This window comes from Pyxicephalus adspersus, chromosome 5, assembly GCF_032062135.1.
Source record: "Pyxicephalus adspersus chromosome 5, UCB_Pads_2.0, whole genome shotgun sequence".
In the NCBI taxonomy this organism is placed as follows: domain Eukaryota; kingdom Metazoa; phylum Chordata; class Amphibia; order Anura; family Pyxicephalidae; genus Pyxicephalus; species Pyxicephalus adspersus.
Genome location: NC_092862.1, coordinates 20,337,943 through 20,355,518, shown reverse-complemented (window position 1 = coordinate 20,355,518; position 17,576 = coordinate 20,337,943). Strand labels below are relative to the sequence as shown.

Below are 17,576 nucleotides of genomic sequence, written 5' to 3'. Positions count from 1 at the left end.
AAGTGTCCCTAGATGTATGAAGTTTAATAATTAAGTGTGCAGGTATGGGTGCTGCGGTATTGGCTTTACATGTTCCTGCATTGTAAAGATACTGCTTGAACTGGCTACACCAGATCAAACCTTTACTGACCATAGTGGTTGCTGGTACTGGAGAGCAATTCATACTAAATGTCAATCATCTCAGCAGCTCAGCTCAACCTGCCCCCGTCTCCCAGAGCTCCTGCCTGTAATTACATAAAAATGAGAAATCTGGAATGGAGTCCTGGCAGGAGGGAGCTGGCTCACTGCTAGAAGAGAGCTCGGTGAGCCAGACACTCCTATGGCAAGGAAAGAATATGGAGCAAGTCAATGCTGGTAAGGAGGAGTAGGGGGAGCTGAGCTGCTAGGAGAGAAACCTAAATTTGGTATTTTTGCTGTGAATGTTGAGGAATAACTGCTTGAGGATGAGTCTGCATCTGTTAGGATTATATGAATATGTTCATACAGATTTATAAAAAAAAAACATCAGGTTGGATATTACAGAAACTTTCTTTACTCTATGGCGAGTCAATGACCTGGAACAAACATTTGTATACCAGTTGCTGGGACATCTGAAATACTGTATACATGCTTGGTGTGGGTCAATGACTCCCTAAATAGCAGCCCCAGAGCATGCATCATCATTGCAATGGCAGCGCTCACATTCCTATAGTTACAGATTCTCCTAAAAAGTATTGAATAGCGGGGAAGACTTGACAGGTTTTAATGTGGATAAGTAAGTATCATCAGTGGCAGCATTAATAACCTTTCAAAAAAAAAGGAATCCAGATACTTACTCCTAAATCATAGATTTATTGAGACATCACAGCAGAATATCCGCTATAAACAGCCTTTATGCATTTTACACAAAATGTAATGTGAAACGCGTCAAAGCTGTTTTTAACTGTTTTATCTTAACTGCTTTTTTTGCTTTTAAACAGTAAGAATCTGGATTCATATTTTCATTGTGAATTCCTATACACCAAGGATCTGGCAAGTCTGGAATCTGCAGTGCTATGTGACAAAAGATATATTCCTCCATGGCAGTGGTCTTTAGAAAAAGCTTAAGTAACCCTATTTACAGCATTTACTACTCCACCCCCTGATTTCTACTACTTGCAGACTTAATGTGGGTTTTTGTTTAAAGGCATTCGGCTCTAGGGAAAACTAAGACGTTGTCACCTCATGGCATGTATTAAGTGTAATTGTCAAAGGATCTGCTGTTGGTTTTTCCATTTTGTATATGTTCTTCATGCTAATCTCTGAAATCCCCATTGTGATACATCTCTCAATAAAAATAGACGAAAAGGAATTAACTCTTGCTTTTCTGGCAATCTTTGTACAGTAATTAATGGTGTGTTTTCCTGTATGGTTGATTGCAGTAATTAGACATTTCAAGTAAGATAATCAGCACAGCTTCAGCAAAAAGAAAATGTTTTTTATAATGAGGAGATTAGAATCAGAACCATACAGTCTTAAAAACAGCCTGTCTGCATTTTTTTTCAAAAAATTGTCAAATTTCAGTTTATTATTAGCCTGCTTTCATACCCTACACAGTTGTATTCTTATCAGAAGATGGGGGCAGCACTAGGAGCCAAACAGGGTGAATCGTGGTCCTTTATCTGTTTGATGTTGCTTTTTTATTGCTCAATCAGCAAATTGTTTTACTTGGTGTTACTACTGATGCTTTATTATTACACAGTATTTATATAGTGCGGACATATTACACAGCTTTTTACAAAGCCCATAGTCATATCACTAGCTGTCCCTCAAAGGGGCTCACAATCTAATGTCCCTACCATAGTCATACGTCATTAAAGCGTACCTAAACTAAGAATTTTCACTTTCCATAAAAGAGTACACAACCCTTTTATTTAAGGAAAAAATTCTGTTGCGTTTTTTAAAAAAAGGGGTGCAGCACCTCCCCCCTAATTATTGATCCCCTAGGCCAGAGGTTGGCAAACTCCAGCCTTGAGGCCAGATATGGCCTAGCCAGTAGTCCGTAACGGCCTAACCCCCCCTGGTCGATCCGCCTAATCCCGGCTGGCAGGGGACGGTAACCCGCGGCTCCGTCACCCGGCTCCGTCACCTACGTCACACATCCCAGGAGGCTCTTGGCTGCTCCTTCTGCGCATGCTTGAGATGTTCTGGCATGCGCAGAAGGAGCCCTTTCATTAAATGGTGAAAAAAATTGTGGATCTTAGGCGTGCGTAGTGAGATCGGCAAGTTTTCCCCCAATCTATGTCACCCGATCTGGCGCTCGCACAGTGCGAGATTGGGTGACGTAGGAAAAAGAATGTGGAAGAAGGGAGGAGAAGATGGTGGCGCCTGCCGCTCCCTTTGCGCTGGGCCGAAAACGGATACCGGACCGACGTGAGACCCGATGGAAGAAACCTCCTGACGGATAGGCAGATCTGCGGGATTGTAAGTGTAATTTTATTGTTTTGGATGACTTTTGGGTTGACTTGCGCTTTAACAGTCTAAGAAAAATTTTTGAGGAAAAGCCAATTATGTTTTTTGGGATGTGGGAGGAAACTGGAGTACTGGGAGGAAACCCAAATAGACAGTGGGAGAGCATATAGGCTGGGATTTGAACCTGTGACCTTGTGCTAACCACTTAGGCAACCGCGTTTCCCATTGGTGTTTAGAATGGGGACCTCATCAACCATTAGGGGGAGTTAAGCTTAACTTTCTGAAACTAGTCTACATTTGTGCCTCTATCTTTGGATTTACTTCTTGTTTTTTTATAGGTAAAAAAAATTTTCTTTCTCAATCTTGGAACAGGTTTAGTTTACAGTATGCTTTGCTGGACAAGTAGAAAGCTTGCTCTTTCCGAAGCAACGTGTAGCTAAAAGGGTCCATGACCACTGACCTTTCTTAACCTTCAGTTAAAATGGAGGAAGTAAATAAGAAAAAAAAGTAAATAGATAAATAGGAAAATAGCCACTGGCAGATTTAAAGTTGAACTTTGGAGACAGAATGCATTTACCCTTGAAGTGCATTGTCCTCCTCGCTGCAAGGGTTAAGGGTGTTTGTTTTGCCTAGGGGATGATGAATAATGTGATATGCTTATGTTATTTCTCTTGCCTGGTAGACAGTGTTCTCCTCTGTTATTTGAAACATAATGTAGCCTTTTTATGTGCATTTCTCTGGATATTTATCAAAAAGTCCATCATAAAGGTGCTTTTGAAGGAGACTTGAAAATTACAGCAAATTGATATGGAGTATGAAAGATGTTATTGCTGACCTTTCCTGAAAATTTGTGTTGTCTTGTTGTAATGTGAATCCAAAGCCTTTAGTACTTTCTGAGTTACTGACCAAAAACATGATTGCAGATTGAGTGCTGACCTCATTCTAGCTGCCCTAATCCATCTTGTCTTGGCCATGGTCAGTTAAAATACTGTGAATGTCTGGTAAAGATATTGTTTTAAGTTGGAACTTTTCATATATATATATATATATATATATATATATTTTTTTTTTTTAAATAACTGTATGGCATTTCCAAAAAAAAACAAAAAACAATCATCAGAATGTTCTCCACTTTGTCATGCTGTTGCTCCTACCACTTCTGCTATAGTAAGGCCCCTAAGATAGCCACCGGGCCTGATTGGACGGCTTCCTCAATGTGGAGACCCCCATAGGCTTCAAGCCTTTTGCATATAGGCCTCACACAGGCCTTACAACATTCCCTACATGGGCAGCACATTGGCAGAGGTTAGCACTCCGGGCTTTGCAGCGCTAGGTGCCAGGTTTGAAACTTGTCAAGGACACAATCTGCATGGAGTTTGCAGGTTCTCCCTGTGTTTGCGAGCTTTTCCTCCAGGTACTTCGGTTTCATCCCACATTCCAAAAACATGTAGTTAGGTTAAATGGCTTTGCCCCAAAATTGACCTTAGGCATTGTTAAGCATGTTAAAGATTACATGCATAAAGACATTACCATATGACTATGGTAGGGACATTGGATTGTAAACCTCATTGAGGGACAGCTAGTGACATGACTATGGACTTTGTAAAGCGCTGCGTAATATGATGGCGCTAAATAAATAAAGTGAAGCAGTAGGACAATGGACCTCACACTGGCTGTCTTCCTCAGCCACATCTGGTCTTGGACTGTTTTTCCCACTTCTTGCGTAAAATGCATATACCCTTTTATTAGGATTAGGCAGTGTTTAACCCACTCATTCCCTCCAATACACTTAAGACCTGGATCCTAAATAAAGATCTGTAAATCTGCAGTTCTACCATTAACTGCAACCTGCAACACAGGTCTCCTAATTTCTTTCCCAAGTAAAATGCAGAAAATGTATATAAATATAAATATTATATATATATATATATATATATATATATATATATATGGACAAATGCACATTCAAAATCACAGGTGTATATAGTAAATGTGTAAATGCAAAATAATATTACAGAGCCATGTATTTCTAAATTGCATTTTCCTGTCAATTTACATGTCAATTTATTTGCCTACAAATCTTCTGTCTCTTAAAACCCTCACTCTCTTAATTTCCCATCACTCCATATCTCACCTCCTATTGTGTGAGACTTCTCCCACCTCCTTTGGGACAGGGTCCTCTTCTCCTCCCGTGTCACTGTCTGTCATTCGCTACCCCTATTTATTGTACAACCTCGCGTAATATGTTGGCGCAATATAAATCCTATTTATTAATAATAATAATAATAATAATAATGATAATAATTTAACTTTTTTTACAGGAATTATGGAAGATGGAAAATCTACCCAAACATGTGTTACAGTGTCATCTTCTAGCAAAGAAGGGCTTAAGAAAACTAGTTCAGGAACGCAGTGTGGAAAACCAACCGTCTACTCCACAGGAACAAAGGCTCAAAAACAAAAGAGTGTTTGCAGGACTACAGAGGTATCGTTGCTAAACCTATCAGTTCTATCAATATCACTCCAGTGTTTGATGTCTACCATTCATTTTTTATTTAGGTAACTTTAAAACCAAACATTAGAAGAAATTAAGGAGCAGTTTCCAGTCCTATATTCCATGAAAAATGAAGGATGAATTAGTTGCTGCATCTTAGATTTAATGAAGGCTACATTGGCAAGATGTTCCTGTAACAGCCTGTGCCATTGCCACCATTTTAGGCCAAACAAAGCTAAGGTCACAGATATCTGTAGATACAGAATGTATGAGTTTAATTATATAGTGTTATATACTTCTCAGAGAATCTGGTAATAAGATCTTGGAAGTTCCCAGTCATTCCATGCATAAGGTTTAATTTAGTCTATTTTTGAATGCAGAAAAAGGATTTAGACTCCAGCAGAAAGAGGAGATATGTAAAAAGGAATATTGGTGGGGCATCCTAGGAATTTAGGATATTTCTAGAAGAGGGTTAAACCTATTCCACATGCTTTTGGATAGTGAGGGGTTGGAGCTTCTGTCTTGTTACCACTGTGGTCCACTGGTGGAATCCACCTCTCTTCTTGCACTGGAGACCATTATCACTGGGAAACATAGGAAATGCAAAATTCAAATCCAGAACAAATGTTGATCTTAAGATGAGGATCCTTTTTCAAGTATTGATGTTAAAAGGGAAACTCCCCTCTCTTTGTAGAGATTTTTTTCTAATTTCCTTTTGCATTTCTAGGACACAATGCAAAAGAGCAGATGGGAGCATTTTAATTATTTGGTTATATATAGATTTTAAGCGAAAGATTTAGGTCTCGTATATACACAAAAAATTTGTGTATATACGAGATTTTTAAAATATTAATGATCATTGCAGGTGAAATTTGAGAATTAGTATAGATATTAGCAATTGACAACTATTGAACATCTTTAGGCCCTTATCTGAAACTAAGAATGCTGAGTCTGGTTCTTAAAGGAAGGACTAACATATTTCCATTATGCCAATCCATTAGGCATCTTCATGATGATTGTAAATCCATGAATAGTCTATATTGTCAGTGATTACTATAGGACTCTTTCAAGAACAACATCTTTTAAATTGTATTGGTACTGAGAAGTAAATAAAATCATATGTTTACTTTAAATGCAATGTTCAGTGAACTGATCCTTTATTCCTGATCAGTTCCATTAAGAAAATTAAAAATCCCCTAACACTCTCTGCATTAGACCTTATGTTCTCTTTTAGCCATAACATATGATACCCAAATATGACAATTAATAAACATGTTAAAAGCATGTTCTTTGATACATTTCACCTTGGTTAATTAGGAAACTTGCACTTTACCATTGAATTATCCCAGGGTTTCGTGTTTCATTCCTAAAATATCATGCTCTGCTAATTAAAGAGTGATAAGTAATAAATTGGTGTGAGCCACCCATCTTGAATAAGTCTTTTGAACGTGAAAAAAATACATAGATTTGTGCTTTTAAGATAACGACTGTTTAATGAGTTTGCATGCTTTGATAACCAAGCAGAGTCTACATCATCCTGTAGCTGTCAAATTCATTTTCACTAAATAGCTAAATTGTATTAGGTATAGCCTTTTTTCTTAATTTAGTCCATTAGCGGTAAGAAAACCTATTTAGTCTAAAAGGCTTTTAACCAAAGTAATGAGCTTGGAAGTTTAAAATGAATTAGAACTAACTAGGTACTGTGCTCTTTGACATGAGAGCGCCATCAGAAGCTCCGACCACCATATGAATAATCTTTCCAGTTAATATGGCAAAAATGTGCATGTTTTTGTACCGGGCATACACCTCCGGCATCAGCCTGACAATGGGAGAACAATAATGTTTGGACTGGACAATCCAATATGAATCATTCATTCCTCCTCCTATAATAATCTGCCAAGAGGTATGTTTGCAGAGGCTGCAGACATAGACATGACAATAGACAATGCATCTATAAAAAAATATATATATTAACAAGCCTAAAGCCGATCTATCACCACATTTTTAACATAATATAGAAGAGTGGCTATCACTTTTTTTATACTGGAAAAAATATGGGTTTTTACATTTTTTAAATAATTTTTTGGGGAGGTCCCCTTCCATCTTTACCACCATGATGATAAAGACTGAAAGAGATACCTGTGGCCTCCCCGGATATTTGTAACACATAATCCCAGAGGCTGTGTGCTGCTCCCTCTGCAAATGCCCTGGATTTTTGCATTGCATCATTGGGGGTTTTCCTAAAATGTAAAAAAAAAGTGCTCAATCTCATGCATGAGCAGTGAAATCGTACATTTGCAGGATAACACATCACCCAGTCTTGTGCCTGTGCAGTTCAAGTGACTTGAAAGCAGCAAGGGAGGGATCAAGGGTTTTTCACTGGTAAAGGTAATGGAGAAAATACACTTCATCGGTGAAACTGAGTGATCCAGCAAATCTGAAATGCATCTCGTTCAGGTTTAAAAACATTTGCTAGCTAATAGAGAAAGGCTTTGAAGAAATCCATTCAAAGTGTGCTGGATCACCCAGCTTCACTGATGAAATTGAATCTTCTCTAGCCTTGGGGATCTTTAATAAATCAAGCCCAATGAATACACCCCAAGGACAGAAAACTATATACAGAGATTCATGAAGATACTAAAATCAGCACATAACACTCATATAGTCTATTAACCTTCCTAGCGGTAACCCTGAGTGTGACTCGGGGTAGGTAAACCTATGGGAAGTAATAGGAAATACAGCGCTTACCTGATCCCCCAGCATCCCGCATCATCCATCGTCGCAATCCCAGGCTTCTTCCTTCTTCCTCTGGCCGGCTTCTGCACCTGATGAGTCACCAGGGAGTTCCCGGTGACGTTGGTGCATGTGTACGTTGCCGGCGGGCCGGGAAATTCAAAATCCATTTGTATTGCATTCAATACAAAATAACTGTTTTGAATGCAATACATTGGATTTATATGTGTAAAATCAGTACATTGTTTTCAAGAACATTTATTTTACAGTATGTATAATAGTAAGAGTATAATATGTATTTTAAAAAAAATGAAAAACTATTATTATTATACATTTTTTTTTTAAATATATAGATTTTTTTAATTTATTCAATTTATTATTTTTACATGATTTTGTGTTTCAAACTTTATTATACTCAAACTATTATATTATACTGTAAAATAAATTTTCATGAAAAACAATGTACCGCTTTTAGACATATAAAACCGGAAAGAAATGAACTGGTAGGGAGGTTAATAAAGAAGTGAATCTGGCATTCACTGAATCATTCTTTGATGAATCTTCTATGTCCATTTGTTTTAGTGGGAGTAAATGAGCTAAACTCAGCTCATTAGGTAACAATGCAGCTCTGGGCAGCGTGGTGGCTCAGTGCTTAGCACTCTGGCCTTTGCAGTGCTAGGTCCCAGGTTTGAATCTCAGCCTGGACACTATCTGAATGGAGTAACATGACTATGGACTTTGTACAGTGCTGTGTACTATGTTGATGCTATATAAATGCTGTGTAAAAATAATTAAATAATACAAATTTGGATCAGAAGCTCTCCAATACAAATGTCTCACTAGGTACTACAGGAGCAGAGAGTCACATAGGATGAGAAGTGGTGTTCAAAAGCATTTTCACAGCCCAATTTTCCTACCTTTTATTCTTTTCTCCCCATTGTTTACTCTTCTCCTATACTCCTACGAGAATTCAATTAATTCAATACATTAAAGAAAACATGTGAGCACTTTTCTTCTAAGCTCAAACAATAAATAGCAGGCACCTCTAAGTGTTTGAAGGAATAATCTTCACACCCTGAAAAGCCCAGCCACTAACCAGCTTTTTATTCTGCTTACTATGTTTTCACCCAGCAATGTTCATAATGGTTCCAACACTGAAACAAACAATTTTACTATTTACTAACCAACAGAAAGATGATATGGACTAGGATTCACTGAAGGGGGGTTTGGCTTATTAGATTTAAAAAAAAAAGTACCTACAGGTACACTTTAAAGTTCAAGAGATAAGAATAATAACATGTTAGAACCTTTTTCCTTTTACATCTTATATTCCAATAAGGAGGATATTGCTCGCCTTTTTGTCCCAGCACATGAACCTAAACAATTCAGCAATAACTGATAAATGTCAATAGGATCATTACTGAATTGGGGATGTATTACTGAATTAAATAAAGGAAGGTGGTACGGATGAATGGGACTCTTGACCCCAGGGATGGGTCCTAGATTTGAATACTAGCCAGAGGATAATCTACAAAAATGTTTGCATGTTCTGTTTGTTTGCACAAGATTCCTTGGAACACTCCAGTTTCCCATACACCTCAAAAACATGCAGTTCGGTTAACTGACTCTCTCAGAAACTGTCCTTGAACCTGTGGAAAATATGCAGCACAACCAAAGTGATGAACCAGCAATGTGGATGCATGAGAATAATAATAAAGAATAAAACTAAATAAAGTAATACAGCAAAAGTGCTGGTATAATTAAAACATTAGAAAATCAATGCTGGTAGAAATGTTAGAAATTTTGCCTATATATGTGTATATATAAATATATATATGTATATATATATATATATATATATTTTTTTATATATATATATATATATATATATATATATAAAGCAATAGTGATAGAATAATATCTATGGCAAGCCTAATTACCAGCTGTCTCAAAGTATAAACAGACACTTTATGTATCAGCATAGCTAAAATTTCTATTTCTAAATTAGAATTAAAGATTGTGTAAAAAGTACAAGTTATCTTGCAGCCCCCACCCTTTTAATAAAAGCTAAATAAAAAAAACAAAACCAAAAAAATGTAAAAAATAGTTACCAAACAACCCATTTTGCAGCTATTTTATGTAGGTGGCATTATTAAGTCTTATTGTAGGATCGTTGGAAAGCAAAAGGTCAGAAATATTGTAAGAAGATACTCCAGTATTGTGCAAGAATACCTAGTAATATCAACTTCTCCTAGATGAAAATTCTATATGGCAGTTTTTTGACTTGATTCATCTGAATATGTTAGCTTTCTTTAAACTCTAAGCAGATAGAAGAGACACCCATTAATGAAAATCTGTATTTATTATGCATCATTAATTTTGCAATGCAAATAATGCAAACACATGTATTTTTATTTGATATTAGTTCCCTTTAATCTCCTGTACAAATACACTTTGGCTAAAAAGGGAAAAACATTTTAAAATGCATGCAACAAATTTTGAGCATATGAGCATAGAAATTATATTATTTGTTTTCTGCTGTACCTTCATTCTCCAAACAGCAAAATTATTCAAGAACCTCATCATACCTCCTTGCTCTATCATTTGGCATGGCTATGAAAGTCTCAGGACTAGTTGGACAGGTAAAAGAGCTCCCTTTAAAGTATTTTATCTGTGTGCTTAGAGATTTACGTAGAGTTTAGCTTTAATGCACTTTATACAATTGATTTATATTATACAGCTGCAGATGGGACCAATTGCCATGGCTCCATACTGGAAACCAAAGTCCTAAGTTACAGTAAACCAGCATTTAGACCATGTGCTCAACTGCATTTGAATCATTTTCTTTCTATAATGCATACAATATCTCCTGTTTCGCCCATTTATAAACCCATGTTATCTTCTGCAGGCCAAAAGAGACAGCAAACGGATCTCTAAGAAAGAAGTGACAATCAACTTATCAAAAAACATAAGGCAGATGGACTCCGATGGGCGAATTACAGAGAACTGTGTCAATTAGTGCCGATCAAAGGAAACCCAAAGGGACAATTTAGTAATCCTTTGAGCACTTTCATTGAAGAGCTGAAAGCCACTGGGAGAGGAGAATAATTGGAGAATTAACTAATTATTTTAAGGAAGGGTTTTTATCTTTTTCGCAAGTAGATATACAAAGTGGCTGTTAAAACAGGAAAATAAAAAGTGAAATGGTGAGCCTTGAAGAATATAAACCTGAATTGGCAATGAGAAGATGGGAATATGGCGCAATATGTCTACAATCATAGACAAACTGAGGCACGCTGCATATTAATTGGCTATTATAGATCTTACTAGTCTAAAGCATTCTTCAATATATGAAAGCGATATGCTAGCAGTATGACAAATATAAAGCATCCTAGACTTCTTAATATAATAAATCTATTTATATATTCTGCTTTACTGTGTCTTATAAGGAAACAATTGCCTGATAACCAAAAGAGTGGTGAAAGTTGTTTTTATGTTTTTATTATATTTTGGGGTTTAGCTTTTTGTTTAAAGAGTTAAAAAGAGGAGCTGTGTATTGTGATTTTACTACTCCTGTAAGTGGCTGTGTGTTTTCCAATGGCTTTGATTCTGCATGCAATAAGTGATTACAACTTTTGAACGCAAGACACTAAGCCAAATGATTCTACATACAGGAAAGACATCGTAACATCTCCTATCTGTGACTCTCAAACTTTCATTCTCTTATAAGAATTCTAATTCTGAGAGAACAAGGGAAGAACAATGTAGAGGTCACATCAAGATGGACTTGTCTAGACATGCTGCTTTTGAATTAATGATGATAGCCAACATCGGTAGTTCACAACTTGGGTCTACAGGGGCCAATAAACACAAAATGTCTTGTTCCATTTTCTTCAGAGTGATCCAAGGAGAGAGATTGTAATCTACAAAGTTAAATTAGGGTGACATGTCCTCGCAAGCCACTTTTATTCTACTCCTGTTCTTATTCTCAGTGACTATGGTTTAGTCTCCACCTATTAACATTTTTACTTTTTGTTGCATTCATTTTTGTTGCTGCTTCTGAACACAGGGTGGCCTGCTCAGTTGTTTATAACACCTCCGATTAAATCTGCTTTCTCCATTGCCTCAGATGTGTACTGTGCCCCCATAGCTTTAAATGCTGCTATGTATTGACAGTGGATTTTCTATGTATACTGCACTATAGATTTACTCTTTATCATGGCCTTGGATCAAACCAACCAACAGATATTTTTGACTTTGGACAGTCTAGTCTACAATAGATTTCATATTGGATAAATATGACTTATTAAATCCCTAATCCCTATAAATATAACCAATTAAATCCCTATATTATGGTTGGTACAATGGAAATGATTGAACAAAAAACTGCACCAATGCAGCCATCATACATATGGATCCTATAATTGCTATTTCATATCCTGAAAGATATATCTCTATGTTAAATTTTGAGTGCTCATAAAATGGCCAATTTAGTAACATTTTTGGCACACTGTTTAGGCTGGATGTGCGTTAGGAATGTCCAAGTATGGAAACAATTAGGCTTTGGAAGAACTTGTTATCAAACACTATAGAAAATCTTTGTGATTGCCCAGCAGCACATTCCCTTATTCTTATTTAAAAGAAAATGGCCTTCTCTTATTCAAGTATTGCATCTGCAGAACTACATCCACTATATTAGTAATAGTTGATCTTGGAGGTGCGTTAAATAAACAAGAGAAATCTGGGTAGGTCCTGCACCAACTACGAAAATGTACATTGGTGTTTGGCTATACCTCTTTGCAGGATCCAACATAGAGCAAAGTGTGCAGCTGCATGAAGGCTAAGGACCCTCATCAGCCAACAGTTGGGGCCCCAAGTCAGATTGACAGGGCCCTAAGTCAGTTCTGCGCAAAACCCACTGTTGGCTACTTCTGCCACTGCTTCTTTAACACTGTGATTTTTAGCTGCACAGCTTTAGTGCTAAAAGAACTAATCAAATACCAGTAGAAGATGTAACTTACTCTATGGGCAGTGTGCTGGCTAATGAATCACTGACACAAGGGTACAGGGCATTGCCTTTCATTGTATAAAGTAGCAACACTTCCTATACAGTTCACTGAGTCCTGTAAACAGCATCAGATCAAAAAGTGCATTGCTGGAAACACACGTTTTAGCATTTAAATAAAGATATATGGAAAGATAGGCAATCCTTTCCCCAAAATATTTTGCAAAGAACCATGGCACACTTATGATCCATTTTGGGTATTCTGTTTCTGGCAGTTTATTGCCAGTGGCGGGTCTGTTAAAAGTGAACATAAAGTTCTTGCTTGGTTCTTTGCTTCTTTGCTGAGATATTAACATCTTAGTAACCCAGCAAGCGGGGGAGCAATACTATAGAAGTGGGCATTTATCTTACCCTGCTACACAATCTAAAAAGCTAAAATTTAGGCAGATATACTGTAGAAATTAATTATACATTTATTTAAATCAGTAAATATATTTTTATAGCAAAAAAAAATATTTATGTTGATATCAGTCTCTTGAAATTCAATGTAAAGAATCACTGAGAGTGGGAGGGTCAGCACTGTGAGCCAATCAGGCTTTGCTGCAGGGCATATGTGCTGACATGATGAGAGAGCAAGCAGTGGAAGCATGATTGATCACTGTGCTGCTTCATTGTAAAGTCACTTGGCTAGGGGGAGAGTGTGCTTTACCAAATTTTACCAAAACAGCAACCGAGCTGTGCTGCCTCGTGTATTATGAGGATAGATGAGCAGACACTTCAGTCGCAAGGAAAAAAGTTTACATATAGTTTATGTATTTCAAAATTATGTTGGCTGCTTGCCTGAGGCTTAGCTTAAAAATGGTTCTTATTGCCAAACCACAAAAAGCCAAAAATCCATGTGTTCCCCTCTATGACCTTGTATAAACCAGCCAGTTGTTGTAGAGCTAGGACTCCCAATGTGGCCTAGCTTTATGATGTTCTGGGACTGATATTAGCCAGGAGGCTATTTCTGCAGGAGTCATGGCACTATTGTGTGCCCCATTCAAAAAGTAGTGATCAGCCAATTAGAAATGTAATAACTAATTGCAAACTTATGAAAGAACCTGGGATCAGTACTTTTACTACTGTCATACTGATGACCACATTAGACATAGCAAAATAGCATAGATAAGGGCAAATGCTAAGACCACCTTGGAGATCAAAGTTGTTTGTTTAAAACACCACAAACACCGCTTTTTAAGATATTGCAGCTTCTAAAAAGTAGTATACATGGCTGCAATAGAACTAAATGGGCTGGAGACAGTATTTCCAAAAATGTCAATTAGTTATTTCATTCAAGTGAATGGAGTTTCAGATCTGCAATTAGTGAACAGTAAGCATAGTATGGCCATCAAAGCATTGATTACCACCATACAAAATCCTAACCAGATTTTAAAAAGTGATTAACAAAAAAAAATATATGTATTTTGTTTTATCAATATTAGGCCCATAAGGGTCACAAGTTGCCTATGTCTACTGTAAACCCCCTTCTTGCACTAAAGGGGTTAAATAACTCTTCTGAAGGGCTACTGTAATGTCAGGATGCATTTCAACCATTGCTGTAAATCAGTTTCTTTGTAATACTCTTTCATTCTTCCTGTGATTGCCTTTATGTGGGATGTGTCTCTGCTTTCCTTTCCTTGAATTCTTGATTATATCCACAGGCTTTGTACCTACAGCTCGCACCTTGAATGACAGAGCTGCAAGGCAGGTCATTACTCATTACAGTCTGTATCTTTCATTTCAGGAGTCTTTTCATCTGATCTAATGCTTTTATGATATTTTAATAAATTTTCTTCTACTCATGTAAGTGCCTTCTTGCAATTTATATGTCTTCTCCTGTTCTCTGTGTTTCTTTTTTTATAAAGGTCCCAAAAATAAACTTTTGCCACATTTACTAATTTTTTAGTGCAGTAACCTGGTACAAAAAAAATAATTGATTCAAACCTCACTCCAGCCTGCTGCCTCACCCATACTCCCCTGTGACAAATTGCTAGCCTAGGAACAAAAAAATCTAAATGCCCCTTAATGCACTTTTCTCACGTAAACTTGCAGCAGTGTGATATTCTGATCCTTGGTCTTCTCTCTTCTCCTGTGTAAGCAAGACAGGATCCTTTCTCATTGTCTGCATGACTTAATATTGGTTGCCTGGTGGTGGGGCCCTGTTAGGATTCTGAAGAGGAGTCTCAACAGTAATGTTAGCAATGGGAACTGTCTGGTATAGCAAGCTCAACTGGAAGACCAGTCCTCTGCTCATAGAAAGGGTGGAAATGAGGGACCTGAACAATAGACTTGGTCAGTAAAACCTTTCTTCACAAGTTACAAAAAAAAAAGGGTTTAGAGGTTTTAAGTTATTTAGAGCTTAGCATTCTGCTCTTTGCTAGGTCCTAGGTTCAAGTCTCGACCAAGAGTTTGCAGGTTTTCCCAGTGTTTGCATGGGTTTCCTTCTGCATTCCAAAAACATCCAGTTAGGACAGGGGTCAGCAACCTTTACTATCAAAAGAGCCATTTTGCTTCCTCTTACACTAAAGAAAAGTAGTCTGGAGCCATGTCATTGTACACACCCATTTGTACACGCCGCGTGGTAGATTTATTTCATTGGTAGATTTTTTTCATTAGAACACCGGATAGGGAATCCCCCTCCTCCGTAGTGTCTTGGGAGGAAGGGGATCCCCCATCAGAGATCTCCTCGCGGCAGCCGAAGGGAGCCACAACAAGGAGGCTGAAGAGCCGCATGCGTCTCCGGAGCCGCAGGTTGCAGACCCCTGAGTTAGGATAATTATCTTCCCCCAAAATTGACCTCAGACTGCGTTAATGACATATGACTATGGTAGGGACATTAGATTTTGAGCCCTAGTGACAGCTAGTTACATGACTATGGACTTGTACAGCGCTGCCTAATATGTTGGCCCTATACAAATACTGGATAATAATAATAATTTTCAGGGATGGTTATTGAGTTAAATATATACATTACAATGTAATGTGAGAACATACCTGAACTATCCAATCTGTTTCCAGCCAGGCAGCTTTCACTACATAGGTGTTTGCATATCTATAGGAGTTCAGTAGTATATAGTGAGTTCAACAGACTTCTTGATTTGTTAAGTGTTCTACAGAAAAAAACAAAACTTTTGAATGCTCATGCACCACACCTCTGCGTTATTCAAGCCAAGGTGCAGATTGCAGTATAGGTTACGAAGTGGAAGATGGGCCTTTCCATCTTTGTGAAATGGTGATAAATGCATTCTTTTCTTGGTAAACCAATAAATCAGTTCCCATACTTTTCAAAGGCAACTCTGTGTTTAAAAAAAAAGTTTTATGAAGGTGCCCAGTGTTCCAATATTATTCTAATGTCTGTTTGTAAAGCAGTGAATTTGATATTCAGCAAACATTCTCTGATGGAAAATCTCCATGTCTATGTGATTTCAATGCCAGTTTGGGTGAATGTTTAGGTTCACTGCTTTACACACAGACTCATAAGTCTATGCATATATAAACAAGCAATACCTCTATGACTATATAAATAGTATTGGATACTATGCATGATACATAACATGGCCATTCTGCAAAAAAGAGCTGCCTGCTTACATCCGCTTTAAGGTCAGTGGCACGACCAAAGGAGTATTCATATCCTTTTTTTTCGTCTGCAGGGAGTTCTTTTTGTTGATGTATTATTTGAAGGTTTTCTTTTGTTACAAGGATCATTTATAAGATGCACATCTCTTTAGAAATCATTATAACATTTTTAGACAGGATATGGCAAATACATCACAAGAAATAAAAGGTTCTATGACAGCAGAATTCCTAGCTAAACTGCACACCAAACACCTTTCTTATTTGACTAAAAATATATAAAATGCCATTTTATTTTTTTGTAATGCTTGATATTTTTTTCTAAGCTTTGTCATCCTTCCCTGCACAGAAACATAAATAACATCTAAGCATTCACACCAAGTAAGCAAATTATAGGCTGCATTCTAGGATGCGCTTGATAAAGAAGATCTAAATTATTTCAGTCCATAATACCATAATCCAAGTAAAAGAGAATGAAAGTAAATGCTATGACTGTCTCTTGGGCTTTATGAGCGGATAATTAAAATAATTATGATGTTGACACATACCGTGCAGCTATTATAGAATCTATTGAATCTAAGAGATTCAGATTGTATAGAAGAAATAAGAGCTGGATATTTTCATTTTTTCACAAATAGCTCTGGAAGACTGTGGTAGAATCAGAACTGTAAGATGTAAAGATATGACAGGTGGTGTTAGCCTAGCTTTGTGATGAGTAGGTTATGGGGCCACATCCCTAGGTGCATAAATATATACCCAGAGCCACTTCACTGTGCAAAGGATTAGCAGTGTAGGTCTCAAACACTGCAAAATGTGTCATTCCAATTTCAGGAATGGTCAGCTACCTTTTAATATTGGAGAGATAGACCATTACTGCTTACATACAGCTAACTTTTTTAAAGATAAAAAGAATAAATATTTATTTTTTAACACTTGCAGAATAAGTTAAATTCTAATATTTTGGTCCAAAGCACTAATACAAACTATATCAATTGCTCAACATACCAACTCAGCAAATGTGCAGTATACAAAATAATATCTCACCTATTAATGCTGTGTCACTGTCTGTATTTATTATTATTATTATTAATAATAATAATAATAATAAAAATAATAATAATAAGGATGAGTGACATCCAGCACTGAGGACATCCTGTAAGTACTGGTCAATAATAATCTGTCCCCTCGGAATCCTTAACCAAAGCCTACAAGTGTGAAAGTGCCACTCTCTGAATCATTTAGACATGGAGAAAAGGAAAAAGACCCTGCTCAACATATGACTGGCTCCCGGCATCCAAT

The 17,576-nt window shown here is 37.1% G+C and overlaps 1 protein-coding gene across 1 annotated transcript in view; it reads left to right on the top strand.

The window, feature by feature from the left end:
- The window catches only part of BAALC (BAALC binder of MAP3K1 and KLF4), a 48,656-nt gene extending 34,150 nt beyond the window's left edge, over positions 1-14,506 (top strand). The window contains exons 2-3 of the mRNA XM_072410814.1: positions 4,752-4,915; positions 10,566-14,506. Coding sequence (XP_072266915.1) covers positions 4,752-4,915; positions 10,566-10,676 — 275 coding nt within the window. The 3' untranslated portion in view covers positions 10,677-14,506. The remainder of the gene's footprint in view (positions 1-4,751; positions 4,916-10,565) is intronic.
- The last annotated feature ends 3,070 nt before the right edge of the window (positions 14,507-17,576 follow it).